We start from the raw sequence: 16,365 nt of genomic DNA, 5'->3' as shown, positions 1-16,365 counted from the left end.
TATTTTCTCCCATTCTGGGGGTCTCCTCACTTTGTTGCTCGTTTCCTTTGCTGTATAGAAGTTTTTAGCTTGATGTGATCCTATTTGTTCATTTTTGCTTTGGTTGTTGGTGCTTTTGAGTATTACATAAGAAATTTTGCCCAGATCAGTGTCATGCAGAGTTTTCCCATGTTTTCTTTTAATAGTTTCTTAGTTTTAGGTCTTATAGTTCTTTGTTTTTTTCGGTTGTTGTTTGTTTGTTTGTTTGTTTTTGTGACAAGGCCTCATTCTGTTGACCTGGCTAAAGTCCACGAATGTTATCATGGCTCATAGCAACCTAAGACTGCTGGGCTCAAGTGACTCCTTTCTCATGGCTACATGTGCATGCCAACATACCTGGCTAACTGTTCTATTTTTTGTAGAGGCAGGGTCTTGCGCAGGCTGGTCTTGAACCCCTGGCCTCAAGCACCCCTCCTAGTTTGGCCTTCCAAAGTGCTAGGATTATGAGCATGAGCCACTGTGCTCAGCCTAGACTTAAGATTTTTTGTATGACAAGCGATAGGGTCATTCTTCTGGATATGGATATCCACTGTTCCCAATGCCACTTACTTGAGAGATGTTTTCCCTCAGTGGGTATTCTTGGCCTCTATGTTGAAAATGAGTTCACTGTAGGTGTGTGGATTTATTTTTGGGTTCTCTATTCTGTTTCAGATCTGTTCTATGTGTCTGCAGTCCCACTACTAGGTACATATCCAAAAGAAAGGAAATCAGTGTGTTAAAGAGATACCTGCACTCCATGCTCATTGCTGTACAGTAGCTGAGAAGTGGAATCAAACTAAGTGTCTGTCAGTGAATGAATGGGTAAAGTAATGGTACATATATGCAATTGAGTACTATTCAGCTGTAAAAAGGAATGAAATCCTGTTTTTGCAACCACATGGGTGGAAATGGAGGTCATCATGTTAAGTGAAATAAGCCAGGCACAGAAAGACAAATACTGCATGATTTCACTTATATGTGGGAGATAAAAATTGAAACATAATAGAATAATGGTTACCAGAGGTTGAGAAAGGATAATGAGGAGTGGGGGATGCTTACTGGGTACCAAAGTACAATTAGATGTTGTGACTAAGGTCTGGTATTTGGTAGCACAAGAGGATAACTGTACTCAATAATAATTTATCGTGTATTTTAAAATAACTAACAAGTGGAATTGGAATGTTCCTCACACGAAGTGATAAATGCTTGAGGTGTTACATACCCCAATTATCATAATTAGGTAATTAAACATTATATGCTTACAGCAAAATATCACATGAACTCCTACATATATTCACTTATTATGAACTTATAATAATTAAAAATAAATTTTTTTAAGAGAGTGGGTGAATTATAATAAAACAATCAACTGCTAGAACAGATGGTGGTATTTCTAGGACATAATAAGTCTATTTTGGAAAAGAGCATTCTTTTCTTGAGATGCATTCTTTAGAACAGTGATGTATGTCAGGACTACTAATGACCTATTAAAAAATATAGTTCAGGGCTTCAATCCATAGGTCTGGATGATACCAGGAATCTGTAATCTTTTTTTTTTTTGAGACAGAATCTCACTGTCACCCTCAGTAGAGTGCCATGGCATCATCATAGCTCACAGCAACCTCACACTCTTGGTCTCAAGTGATCTCTTACCTCAGCCTCTCAAGTAGCTGGGATTACAGGTGCCTGCCACAACATCTGGCTATTTTTAGAGATGGGATATTATTCTTGCTTAGGCTGGTCTTGAACTTTTGAGTTCAAGCAATCCACCTGCCTCGGCCTTCCAGAGTGTTAAGATTACAGGCACGAGCCACTGTGCCTGGCCAGGAATCTGTAATCTTAAAAAGCTTTGCTGGGAAATAATGTGCATACTTGTGTAAGGACCAGGGCTGAAGAGAGCTGTGTGGATTCAAATATAAAATTCCTGTCCAAACTATTTATAAACATGATTGGAAGCTCATAGAAGCTTAAATCTCTTGGAAGCCTTATTTATACCTTTATGTTAGAGACTAGAGTATTAGACCAGTGGTTCTAAAACAGTGTGCCTAAGATTATCATTTGGAAATGTGGGAAGGAAATAAAGAATACAACATACACATAAACTTTTAATCTTGTCTCTTCTACACTTTTTGGGGCGGTCTGTAGGGCATGTTTTAAGTACAGTACACAATAATAGTAATGTTTGCATGTATTGTTTAAATATACATATATTAGAAGTATGTGCTCCAAACATTTTATTGATGAGCGTGTATGATGGAAAGATTAGATCACTATTCCAGTCAGAATAGGATATGCATTGACAACAAATGACTTACTTTGCCTTATGCTCATGCTCTGTCTTCCTGGAGCACCTACTGCCTGCTCTGTGTCACTTTGACCCTGGGACTCAGGCTGATTGAATAGCCCCTGTGCAGGAGAACTTCGCTAGTTACTGTGACAAAAGGAGGAGAAAACTGGGTGAACCACCTGCTCCTAAAGCTTTTGCTTGGGAGGCACAGGTCACTCCTGGACACTGCAGATTGAAAATTAGTCAGGGTGAGGCTCAAGTGTCCCTGGAATAGTAAGTCATTCAGAACAGTTTGTTTATACACCCTTTTCAGGAGGATGTTCATTTCCTGAAGCATAATACACCTTGACTGTAAGATGTTGCAGTGATAACCCAGCTTGCTCTTATCAGTTATTTTGAATACCCCCTGAAGACCAAGTTGTGTGTTAGTTTAACTAATACAATGATAAATTTATAGAAACTGCATTAGTTGTAATACACATTTCACTTTATTGGGGAAAAAGCCAGGAAGTAAAAACTAATAAAAAAGTACATTACAGATAGTAGTAATAAGTATTTACCATTTAAGGGTATGCTGTTTGTTAGGCTTATTTTATTTTATTATTTTTTTTTATTAAGTCATATACACATAGATCATGAATCCATTTATGCATATGTGGGGTACAATGTGTTGATTTTTTTATACAATCTAATGTGCTTACATCAAACCAATCAACATAACTTTTGCCTCATTTACTTGATTATTGTGTTAAGACATTTATGTTTTACACTTGACAGATTTGACTTGTACCCTTGCAATATGCTCCATAGGTGTGGTCCCATCGTTTACCCTCCCTCTATCAAACCTCCCCCTTCCCCGCCCTTCCCACTCCATTTCTCTCCTTCATCTTATTTTAGACACTTTACTTATTTTATTTAATCCCAGACAAAAGCTGCATGAGGTAGGTCTTATTTTCTTCATTTTATCATTGAAGAAACTGAGGTGGTGAGGAGGTTAATTTAAGATTTTAAGATAGGTTTTTGTGATTATAAAAATTCTGTTCTTTCGATTCTATTACTCTGCTTTTATAATTGTCCCACTGCATCTGTTTTTTTTTTTTTTTTTTTATTTTTGGCCGGGGCTGGGCTTGAACCCGCCACCTCCGGCATATGGGACCGGCGCCCTACCCGTTGAGCCACAGGCGCCGCCCGTGTTTTTTTTTTTTTTTTATTGTTGGGGTTCATTGAGGGTACAGTAAGCCAGGTCACACTGATTGCATTTGTTAGGTAAAGTCCCTCTTGCAGTCATGTCTTGCCCCCAGTACTGTCTCTGTTTTTACTCATATTCTCTGTTGGTAAGACAGAGAAGCAGGAAGACATTTAATCTTGTCTTGCTTTTGCGCATGACTTTATTTTAGGGGTGCAGCAGGTAGCCTCATTTAGGGAAACCTGAAAAGATGAAACATACTCTTACTTTCAGCAGTAGTTTTTAAGGAGAATGCAGGAGAAGAGAGAATACTCAAGATTATTTTAGGAATTTGAATGAAGTCAATAGCAGTTTACACTGATTAGTAAACTTTCAGATAGTAATCTTACATTTTTCGGTAAGAATTCTCTTACATTGGTCATTCAATTTTGATTATAACTATATACATAATGAAGATTTGGAATGTGTTTGACAGACAGATAAACTTTTTAATTCACTAAGGAAGAACAAAATATTTACTCATAGGCTAAAAAAGCAGGGAATGATGTGAATTTTAGATTGAATGCATAGGATTTGGAATGTACTTGGTTACTTTGGGTGAAAGGTTTAGAAACACATTGAATTTCTTAGAATTTTATCTACAATTTTTAAGCTAAGCAAGACTATATAATTTTTTTTGGGGGGTAGAAATTTCAATGAAAGGAAATTGTATTTAATAACCTGTTCTCAAGATTTTTTTGTTTTTTAAAATTGTATCTTGACTCTATTTTTAAAGCAGAAGACTATTTGGACAAGTATTCTACTGCGTGGCAGTTGAACTGAAGTGGGCTTTCCCTGCTTCCCTGACATTTACTAAGTAAGCAGTTAATTGCTTAGAAATAACTGGCATTGTTAATAGAAATATATATGTTCAAAGATAATGATTTATTTCCTTGTTGCTATAGTAAGTGATCATGAAAGACCCACAGGAGGTTAACACGTTTGGCCTTAACTTCAGTTTTGCTAGATTTACCAAAACAATAGATTATAGTTTTGCTAGATACAAAGACAATAAATTATAATTATTCTTATATTAATGTGGGGAGCATAGGCAAGTAATTAAAATCTTGTTTAGTCAGAAAAATGTTTGCTGAGAAAATTTGTAATATATTTTTATATATAAATTGGATGTTTACTTAAAACATAGTGAAGGACTATTGGGAAGACATGAAGATTTCTAAAACATAGCTACCTCCTCTCAAATATTCTCTGAAGTGTGTGTCTGGTTGCATATTTGAGTATCAAAGGATTTCCCTTATGGAATGCAAAGTAAGAGGTAAATAGTCAATTAAGGAGAAGAATTACTGTCAATAGAGATATATGTAAACAAAGCAAATGCTAAAGCAAAATATTCTGGTGTTAGCTCTGAGAGAAATATTTGCTGTTGTTAACCCTCATTTAAATATTCTGGAATGAGTGTTGATTATATGTAATTTGTGCTTTGACATCCTCTTAAGTTTTTACCTGTAAGATTTCTTATGGCATCTAGTTGTATTACAGTTTTGCTTCTTATTGTCTTGTTCATTTCAGAAAAGGAATTGAGGTTCAAGTTTCTAATTGATGACCTTGTCTTTTATTGCTTTTGATGTTATATTTGTTCAACTCTCCTGCATTATATTATTGTATCTCTTTATTTGTTTGGAGACCTCATAACCTAGTGGGCTTCAATGTTGAATAGACATTGGTTGGAAATCTAATTTTATTTGTACTGATATTAATCAGTTGTAAAACTAAGGTTGATACTGGAATTTCAGGTTCTTGGTCTCGGTGATAGGAAGAATGATTCGATGGACCACAGGATCAGTGCTAAGTCAGAATTTATTTACAGAAACCAAAAATTACAACAACTACAAAAACCAAGAGAGAACCCAGGAGGGGAACAAGCTTCCCTGCTCCTTCCTGGAGGTCTGCCTTTGGGCTCTCTGCTCAGGGGTTTATATAGTGGCAGGGGGGTTGTTCTGCTAGGGTGTGAGTCCTGTCAGTTACAGCCAGCTGTCCAGTGAACTCTCAGGCCTTGGAAACTGACAGGAAATCCACCAGTCAGAAGTGCAAGTGGAGGAGACAGCAAGGTACCATCCATGAAACTGACCAGTCAGAAGTCACCTGGAGGAGACAGCTCTGTGCCAGCATCTCCCCCGCAGGTGTCCGGCCCTTGCAGCAAGCTGGTTCCTCCATCCACAGGAGCATCAACACCTTCAGGGCTAAGGCAGCAGGTCATGGTGCTGCCTTGTCCTGCATCAAGGTGACATCTACCTTATAGGGTTGTTGGTAGGATTAAATGAGATGGTATAAGTAAAATGGTTAGCATAGTAACTAGCAGATGTATGCATTGATCTCAACCTTTATCAACTTTTGAATACTATGCAGGTTCATGGTCCTAAACTGCTTTCTCCATGCTGTATGCTGTATTTCAATTTTCATGTAACAACTTGTGAGCAAACCTTGTGAGCCGTTGCACAGGAGAGAGATGGCTGTTAGCCAACCAGCTATTCTGTTTCAGCTGATCTGTTGCCATCAGTCTTAGTGCATTGTTTGCACAGTTACTTAACTATGTTGTAGGGGGTTTTCTGACCATGATTTTGGGAATGGGGTCACAAAAGAGTAGAACTGGCATCTTAGTGGGCTGACTGGGCAGTGCTTTCAGCTCCAGTCTTACCTCAACCAGAGCACTTAAAAAAAAAAAATCTGAAGCAGTCATCTAGATAGGATTTCCTTTGAAGGAAAATTTTTGCTCCTAAAATACATTTGAAAACCAATTTTCCATTGGATTTTTACTTTCTGTTGAAACACAGAGAAAAAGTGCTTAGCCTGTACTAGTGATGAAAACATAAATCTTAATCTCAGCAGATTTGAACACATGTAGAAATCTTTAGTGGTGCTGCAAGTGGTGATTCTACAATGTCAATCTAATACTTAATGGACTTAAATTGGTAAGCAGTGTCTTTAACTTTGAAATAACAGAACAAAATAAAAGAGTATACAAGAAAACAATGAATAATTAGAAATCAAAATAAAAAATACTGCTTATGATAACATCCAGAATACAAAATATCTACAGGAGAAATTTGATAAAATACGTGCAAATTATAAAAAAATAAAAATTATCTGCCTTCCTTTAGTTAGTGTTAGTTATATTTTAGTATAGACTTTTCCTCATGCATAAACTTATAGAGAAACACACTCCCTTACAGATTTATTTTAGGCCAAGGGCAGGAGTATATGCTTGTAGTCCTAGCTACTTGGTAGGTTGGGATGGGAGGGTTACTTGAGCCTAGTACCTTTAGTCTAGCCTGGGCAACATAGTGAGATTTCCTAAAAAAACAAAAGTGAGTATGTGTGGTATTTGGTTTTCCATTTTTTTGATATTGCACTTGAAAGAATGGTCTCTAGTCCCTTCCAGGTTGTTACAAATGGTACTCACCATTTTGTTTTAGTGGCTGAGTAGTACTCATGATATACACACACCACATTTTGTTAATCCACTCATATAGTGATGGCACTTCAGTTATTTCCACATCTTTGCAATTGTGAATTGGGCTGCTATAGACCTTTGAGTGTAGGTATATTTTTTTCCCTTTGGGTAAAAAGGGATTGGGATCTCTGGATCTCAAGGTAGTTCTGCTTTTAGTTCTGAGAGGAATCTCCGTACTACTTTTTCTTGAGGTTATACTAGTTTGCAGTCCCACCAACAGTGTATGAGTGTTCCTGTCTCTCCACAGCCATGCCAGCAATTGTTAGTTTTTGGACTTTTTGATAGAGCCGTTCTCACTGGAGGTGAGTGATGTCTCATTGTGGTTTTAATTTGCATTTCTACGTTAACTGAAATGTCATTATGTGCAGGACATGACTGTACTTGTGATAGAGGCCATGTATCTCAGAAAACTTAAAATATTGACTATTTGGCCTTTTCTAGGAAAGTTTGCTTATCTTTGCTTCAGGGTATATACCTAGAAGTAAAAATGTCAAGTTCCAGGGTACGTTTACCTTCAACTCACGAGATACGTCAGATTTTTTGATGTGGTTACACCAGTTTGCACTTGTGTCGTAGGGTGAGAGAGCCCCCGTTGTACCATACCCTCATCCACATTGTCTGACTTTATTTCAGCTGTCCTGGTGGGTGTGTAGTAGCATCTTCATTGTGTTATATGGCCCCCAAAATTGTAATATGCAAATTTTCAAACAACTCAGAAAAGTCGTAAGAATTTATTTATTTATTTTTATTTATTTAGTTTTTTGAGACAGAGTCTCACTCTTGCCCCGGCGTGGTGTCATAGCTCATAGCAACCTCAAACTCCTGGATTTGAGTGATCCTCTTGCCTCAGCCTCCCAAGTAGCTAGAGCTATAGGCCCAACTCAGGCCCTGCTGCTTTTCCTATTTTTTTGTAGAAACGGGGTCTTGCTCTTGCTCAGGCTGATCTTGAACTTGTGAGTCCAGGTGATGCACCTGCCTCGGCCTCCTGGAGTGCTAGGATTCCAGGTGTGAGCCACTGTGCCTAGTCAGTAGTAAGAATTTTAAAGTAGAAATCTACCTGTACTCATCACTTAGATTCCACAATTTATATTTTACTCTATTTGTTTTATCGTGTACTATCCATTTCTCTCTCCACCTCCTAGTCCATTTCAAGGTAAGTCAGCAAAAATCAGTATGCTTTCCATGAAATACTACTGCATGAATATTATTAACTAGAATTTCACTGGTTAAGAGTTGTCTTTTTTTTACTTAAGGTAAAATTTACATACTGTGAAATACATAGCTCTTAAATGTACCTGTTCATGAGTTCTGACAAATGCATAAACTTGTTTAACCCAAACTCTTTACTAGATACGGAGCATTCCCATCAGCCCATAAAGTTTCCTCATGCTCCATCCCAGTAAATCCTTGTCTTAGCCTCCCAGGAGATAACTATTGAAATATTTTCCTACTATAGATAAATTTTACTTGTCCTGGAAGTTCATATAAATGGACCATATAAGTCTTTAGGGGAGTGACACATTTTCATTTTTCCCAGCCTGGTAATGGAATTTCTAGAGCATAGGGGAGATATTTTTAGTTTCATAAGAAACTGCCAAGTATTTTTCCAAAGTGGTTGTACTATTTATATTCCCAACAACAATGTTTGATAGTCCCTGTTCCTCCATACCCTCACCAGCATGTTTTTTCACTTTGCTATTTGGTTTTGTATGTGGTTGTGTAGTGGTGTGTAGTTGAGGTTCACTGTGGTGATAATTTGCACTATCCTGATAACTAAGGAGGTTGAGCATCATTTCACGTATTTATCGGCCCTTTGATTTTTTTCATTTGTAAGGGTCTCTTCATCTCTTTGCTCATTTTTCTGTTGGACTGACTACCTTTTTCTTATTTCTGTCTTGGTTGTTCTTGGCTTTTCCGATGTTTATGTACATTTTAGAACCAGCTTATAAATTTATACACACACAAAGACTATTGTCATTTTGTTTGGGATTATATTGAATCTATAGGAATTTTGTTTTTTTGAGGAGAATTAAAACAATTACAATATTAAGTTATCCAGTTCCTGTCTGCAAGTAACTCTGTTACTTAGATTTTCTTCAGTTTCTTTGGCTATGCACATCTTTGATTAGATTTGTTTCTAGGTCTTTTGATAGTTTTGATTTTGTTGTAAATGGTAAAAAAAAAAAAAAATTATGTTATTGAACTTTGTTGCGGGTGTATAGAAATACAAGTGGTTTTCCTGTATGTGAATCTAGAAATCTTGCTTAGTTAGGCTGGTAGTTCTAATAAGTTATTTGTGGATCCTTCTGCATTTTTTTAAAGAATACTTAAACATATAACCTGGAAATAAATAGAATTTTTGTTCTTCTTTTCCTATTCTTATATTTTTTTTGCCTTACATATCTGGTTTTTATTTCTGGTGTGCTTTGTTATTTTTGTGAGCTAGAGATTATATTTGGAAAGTTATTTGGAAGACTATATTGAGGCCTAGCGGGAATATATCTTTCTCTAAAAGGGTTTTCATTTGTTTCTTTGAGCCTGGGGTTAATACAAGTCCAGGCCAATTTTAATTCAAACTCTTGAGGGGGTGGGACCTGTGGCCTTGGGGCCACATGTGGCCTTCTGGATCCTTGAGTGTGGCCTTTTGACTAAATTTATATTTTACAGAACAACTCAGGGAGGGCTAATAAAGGTTCTAGTTGACCTCTAGAAGTAATTGTCTGGAATTATTAGAATTTAAGGTATTTTTTTGTTTGTTTGTCTTGTTTTGTTTTTTGAGACAGTGTGTCACTCTGTTGCCTGGGCTAGAGTGCCATGCCATTGTCCTGGCCCCCTGCAACCTGAGACTCCTACGCTTAAGCGGTCTTCCTGCCTCAGCCTCCTGAACAGCTGGGACTACAGGCACCAGACACCACACCTGACTAATTTTTTTTAACTTGGAGTTTCTTTTTTCTTCCCTTCCCCCACAACTCCCATCCCCTATTGCCTCATTCTTCCTTTCCTCCTTCCGCCCTTTCTCTCTTCCCCTCTTCCCCTTCCTTTCTTGCCAGGGTCTTACTCTATTGCCCTGGCTGGAGTGCAGTGGTATCATCAGAGGTCACTGCAACCTCAAATTCCTAGGCTTGTTATGCTCATGCTTTAGATTCCTGAGAAGCTGGGACTGGAGGTGCACACCACTACAACAAGCTAATCTTTCTATTTTTAGTAGAGACAGGGTCTCACTCTTGCTCAGGTTAGTTCCAACCTCTGACCTCAAGTGATTCTCCAGCCTATACCTCCCAAAGTGCTAGGATTATAGGCAGTTATAAGCCAAGGTACTTAGCCTAAGGTGTTTCTTTATGATTTCCATTGAGTACTTTATTTCTGTTCCTAATTTTTTGGTCTGTTTTCTAGAGATTCTCTCTCTTTTTTTTAAAAAATCACTTCTTCTGGTTTCCCATTTATATGAATATTATTTGGCTTGTCTTTTATTTCTTTACTCATAGTAACATATTATCATCTGTATTCTTTTTTTTTTTTTTTTTTTTTTTTTGTGGTTTTTGGCTGGGGCTGGGTTTGAACCCGCCACCTCCGGCGTATGGGACTGGCACCCTACTCCTTGAGCCACAGGCGCCGCCCTATCATCTGTATTTTTTGAGTTTTTTCTATTGTTTTTGCTCATGAAGCATAGTTTTATTATGTTCCTTGTTATAAGATATGGTTGACATTGTATTTGAAAATTTATATGTAGAAATACTTTGAGGCATACTGTGAAGGTACTTTTCTCCTGAGAGGATTTGAGTTTGCCTTTGCCTGGTGCTTGGGGCAGTGAATCAGGGACTATGTAAAACCTTGGCATTCCCTGAAGATGTGCCTCTTACTAGATACCCCACTTTGTATGGCCCCAACCTTGTATATAAACCTTCTGTGCCATAAAATGATGTTTTAAAATTTTATTAATGTTTTGGTTTTATGTAAGAGGCTGATTTGAATAATGTAGTCCCCTGCAGTTTATTTAACCAGATACTTCTTGGAGGTTTAGCTTTCCCCCTTTATTTTTATAAGTAACTCTGTGATGAAGAAGCATTGTTCTTACTGCTTCTGCTTCTTACTTAAGATTACTGGAGGTAAACTTATTGGAGTCTGCATTTTTTTTTTTTTTTTGGGAGTCTGCATTTTTTTTTTTTTTGTAGAGACAGAGTCTCCCTGTACCGCCCTCGGGTAGAGTGCCGGGGCCTCACACGGCTCACAGCAACCTCTAACTCTTGGGCTTACGCGATTCTCCTGCCTCAGCCTCCCGAGTAGCTGGGGCTACAGGCGCCCGCCACAACGCCCGGCTATTTTTCTGTTGCAGTTTGGCCGGGGCTGGGTTTGAACCTGCCACCCTCGGCATATGGGGCCGGCGCCCTCTCACTGAGCCACAGCATTTTTTAAAGCTATTTGATATATACATGATGTATTGCCAGTGCCCTATACAGAGAATTGTTCCAATGTTATATAGTCTAAGTCTTTTTAACTTTCATACTTTAATGGGCAGAAAATAGTATCCATTATTGTTTTAACTTACCATTTGTTATTTTTACTTTTATGAATATTGGCTATTCATATTTTACTATTGGTGGATCACTTGTACTTATATACTAGTACCTAGGGTAGTGTTTATAAACTTTTTTTTCATCTCATGACACATTGAACCTAAAGTTAAACTTTTGCAGCACACTTAAATTATGTTGATCAAGAAAAGAGTAAAGAAAAGAATATACTTACTGTGCTTTGATCATCTTTTGAAAATAATTTAATTAACGATCTTTAAAAATTTTCACGGCACACCTAAGATCCTCTCACGGCACAGCAGGGTGCCATGGCACACGGTTGAAAATCACTCACCAAGGGGCTTATTGTAAGTAACTCAGGTGTCAGATGATGTAAATATTTCCTTTAGTTTGTCATTTATATTTCATCTTCATTTACAGATATGTATACTTTTTTGTATAGAAGTTTAAAGCTAATATCTGATTAGATTTATCAGTCTTTTCTTTTGTAAGGTCATAATCAGTCTCAGATAATAAAATTATAATTGTTCCTAGCAAAAGTAATGTTTTAAGTTTGGGCTTGTCTTATGTGGCTAGAAAATGGAAAAATAGTTAAACCATTCTAACCTCAAATAGGTCTTTTAATAAGTTAACATAACTCTTGAATTGAGGTAATGTTCATTTTTATTCTTAAATTAACTTGAGTTTTTATTATAATTTTTTCCTTTTTCTTATATTTTTTGTTTCTCTGCTACTGTCCTTTTGTGTATTTCTTTAGAAATTGACAGAGTTAAAATTTGAAAGAATATTGAATTTAGATTTTCTTCCATATTTTGCCTTCTTTAATGATAATGATTTACTAATCATATTAGGGATGTTTTGAGATGTCAGTTTTATAGTTCTTTATTAATGTATAGATTATTCACAAGAACAGAAAGTATTTTATTGAAACTGATGAAGACTTTAAATTTTTTAAACAGTTAAAATTTTTTTTTTTTAAAGATAAGTGACAATGAGAAGAGTCTCCGAGAAAAGGACATTATTGCCTCATCTCCAACTGTCTTCGAGTTGGAGTCAGTTTATAAGGTATGTAAACATTTAAAATGTTTCCTACATTTTGTTAGACTTGGTGCATTTAGCTTTATAGAAATATTTAATTAACGCCTTTGTATAATACAGCCTCTCATCACCACAGCTGCTCCCTCCCTTGCACAGTGACATTCTCACGGCAGTACGAGTATCCAACACTGTCTGCAGGGCTGTCCCTCCCACGCTGCCTCCGCACCCTGCTTGGGCTCTGACCTCCTACTGCAGACCATATTCTTTTTTTTTTTTCTTTTCTTTTCTTTCTTGAAGCACAGTCTCACTATGTCACCCTTGGTAGAGTGCCGTGGTGTCACAGCTCACAGCAACCTCAAATTCTTGGGCTTAAGCCATTTTCTTGCCTCAGCCTCCCAAGTGGCTAGGACTACAGGCGCCTGCCACAGTGGCTGGCTATTTTTTGTTGCAGCTGTCATTGTTGTCTAGCTGGCCTGGGCGGGGTTTGAACCCACCACCCTTGGTGTTTGTGGCTGGCGCTGTAACCACTGTGCTATGAGTGCCAAGCCTGCAGGCCATATTCTTAAAGGAAGACTCTCCCTGCATTGTTTGGGCTTCCGTGCCCTGGGCAGGGCTGTCCCTATAAGGGTACTGTCATCACCCAATTGGCCCCGACACCCTGTCTGGATCCCTGACTTGTTATGGGAACCCCCTTTTACTGCTCTTGGTCTCTGATCTGTGCTTTGGTCTGCCCCCCACCCCTATATCTCTCCCTCTCATTCCTCTTGGGCTCTGACGCTGTAAGCCTACTTGCTCTTCAGTGGGAATGCCTTCCTTAACCTCCTCAGATTCCAGCATCCTGTGTTTGGCTGCCTCAGTTTTCACCCAGCTCTCAGCGTAGGTATCTATTTTACATGCACTCACCAAATAGCTTTTGGACTGAATAGTTCCAGAAGAGGAAGAGGTGAGAGCGGATATCATTTTATACAACTGCAGCTCTACATTTCTTTAAAGGATGTGCTGATTATTGTGGGTGCATGCCTGCCACCATATTAGCTCCCCATTCCAATTTACTGATTTCTACCTATTGGCTCATCATTTAGTCAGCCTTTCACGTGTAAAGTGTGGGAATCAATATTTATTCTTCTCACACCACAGATTTTGCATTACTCTGCCCTCACCTCACCTACTGCTTTTGCTTGGGGATTTTTATTTCCACTGTGACCACCTTAATAAGCTAGAATTATGGAATATTACAGCTAAAGAACCCCTAAGGGTCATTTAGCCTGTCTCTTCCTCCCCTCTCTCAGTTTCATAGATTTGGCTGTTGAGCTTTAGAGGCATTCATTAAATTCAGTAGCAGAGCTTGGATTGGAACTCAGGTTTACAAATCTGCCTCCTTTTCTTGCCTCTGTTATTGCAGTAACCCTTCTTACCTGCTTCTCCGGTAAGTCATATGCGAACTATGTCCTCTGGTCCAGTGTCACTCAGTACTGCCCTGCAGGGCTGTCTGACTTGCCACGGGTGTGTCTGTCTGCTTTTTTTTTTCCAGTTCAATGATGAACTCCTTGAGGACAAGGACTGTGATTGTAGTTGTAGAAATCAGTTAATCAAAAGCTCTCTCTTCAAAATACATAATCTGTTTATGGAGAGGTGAGATATACAGGAGAGTTGGCATATAGACTTGACTCTTCCCTAAAACTAGGATGAATAGGCGATTTGGGGATCATTTTTCATCTAACTTTTAAAAATCTTTATTTATTTATTTACTTACAGAGTCTTACTCTGTTGCTCTTGGTGGAGTGCTGTGGTATCATAGCTCACAGCAACTTCAAACTTCTAGGTTCAAGCAATCCTCTTTCCTGAGTCTTCCAAGTAGCTGGGGCTACTGGTGCCTGCCATGACTGGTGCCTGCTAAGTTTTTTAGAGACAAGGTCTTGCTCTTGCTCAGGCTGGTTTCAAACTCCTGAGCTCAAGCAATCCACCCTCCCAGCCCTCCCAGAGTGCTAGGATTACAAGCGTGAGCGAGCCCGGCCTAAACCTAATTTTTAACAAGGAGAAAGACTCTGTATTAGAGAGTGAGGATAATTTTTATAGTTTATCAATATCATATTCTGCTTATGTCTTAGAATTTTAGGGTAGTTCATAGGACTTAAAAAAAAATCTAAGTAGAATTTTCTTTTTCTTTTTTTTTTTTAAGTAGAGTTTTCTTTTAATAAATACTTATGGCACGGGGATGGGGCGAAGGGGTAATGTAATAAATACTCATGGCAAATACTTATTTTAATAGTAAAACTGAATGCTTATTATTTCCATTTCCTAATGCTTAGCTTTTCCAGTAAATTCTTTTAGAGTAAGAATGGAAACATAGATGAAGAAATTCAGATCACTTTATTTACGTGTAAATCTTGGCACAGAATATCTTATATACAAATTAGGATTCAGTCTGATTCAGAATAAAATGTGGAGTGTGTCCTATGAGGTGAATGACGTGCTTAGAGGTCTTGATTAGGAGTTTGAAGTTCTGAGGATTATAATTTCTACATTTAGAGGTTAAAGATACAAGGTAGTATTCTAACTTGGCTTTTTAGTATTGATGTTAATTATTAGTTTTCAAGCATCTACTTTGAAATGAACATAGTTTTATACTGCTTCTTCTTAATGCTGTCTGTTTTGTTTTAAGGAGTGTCAATTGATCTTTTTGCTTTTCTTTTAGATCTGCTAGCAGTAATGAATTTCTTTATTTAGACTTAATACATATGAAGACTCAGGAGAATTTCTTAATGATAGGTGCCGACTCATTTTCCCTATTTTACTCTGAATTCAGGTTCCTTTTCCTGATGCTCTGGATTTGTTCCGAGGAAGGAAAGTCTATTTGGAAAATGGCTTTGCTTACGTACCACATAAAGATATCGTGGCAATCATCCTGAATGAATTTAGAGCCAAACTTTCCAAAGCTTTGGCAGTAAGTGTTTCACTTTATTTCCATATTTGCATGGTTATACTTTCAATTATATACCCTTGTTCTGTGCTTTTGCAGGAAATAATTTAATTTTCATAATAGTATTCAGATAGGTCATAATGTTGTACTATTAAGCCTAGAAGTTCTTGGTTTTTACTTGTTACTACTCATAGTTGATTTTGAAATTTCTTCTTTCTCCTACTAATACTCAAGGTGAGTTGATTAGTTTTATGGGTGTACTCTGAGTTTCTTCAAGGTTGTGTCTGTGGAAGACACTGAGGTTTGTCTCATCATTGGCTATTTCCCTTCTCTTATTGTTCTTGGTTTTGTTCACCCATTTTCTTTCTGTTGACATTTTGGACAACAGTTCTTTTTGTGAAAAAGCTAATACTTTTCATGACATTGGACATGCCTGGCCATTATCCATTAAATACCAACAGTGGCTCTCAGTCTCCATGACAACCAAAAATATCACTGTACATTTGAGAAGGCTTCTGGGGGTGTTGATAATACTTTTAAGCTGATCATGTTGGAGAGGTGCTGGAAAACATGGGCTATGTTTGGTGAATGGTTAGTGGTATATTGGTGAGATGTAGTATTTATGAAGAAGAATAGCAGAAGCTCATATTTTAACAGTGGGTATTATAAATTAAAGAGTTTGAGTTTTCTATTTGATAGTGGTTTCCAAACTTTTTTGATTGTGTTCCATCAGTTAAAATGTCACACTCCCCCTAATGTACAGATGGGTGTTTCAAACAGGATAAGGAAAAAAATAGGAATAGATATTAGTAATTTTTCTTCACATCAGTAGGCCCTCTTATGTACTTCCAGCTCGGAATCACCATTGTAACC

At 37.6% G+C, this 16,365-nt stretch overlaps 1 protein-coding gene across 4 annotated transcripts in view; it reads left to right on the top strand.

Annotated features, from left to right (window-relative positions):
• Positions 1–16,365, top strand: part of PRIM2 (DNA primase subunit 2) — a 460,188-nt gene that overhangs the window by 216,128 nt on the left and 227,695 nt on the right. For all 4 annotated transcript variants that reach the window (XM_053600944.1, XM_053600945.1, XM_053600946.1 and 1 more), the window contains 2 exons: positions 12,516–12,599; positions 15,379–15,516. In XM_053600944.1, coding sequence (XP_053456919.1) covers positions 12,516–12,599; positions 15,379–15,516 — 222 coding nt within the window. The remainder of the gene's footprint in view (positions 1–12,515; positions 12,600–15,378; positions 15,517–16,365) is intronic.

The sequence above is a fragment of the Nycticebus coucang genome, chromosome 9, assembly GCF_027406575.1.
Source record: "Nycticebus coucang isolate mNycCou1 chromosome 9, mNycCou1.pri, whole genome shotgun sequence".
Lineage (NCBI taxonomy): Eukaryota > Metazoa > Chordata > Mammalia > Primates > Lorisidae > Nycticebus > Nycticebus coucang.
This window is presented reverse-complemented; position numbering and strand designations above follow the sequence as displayed.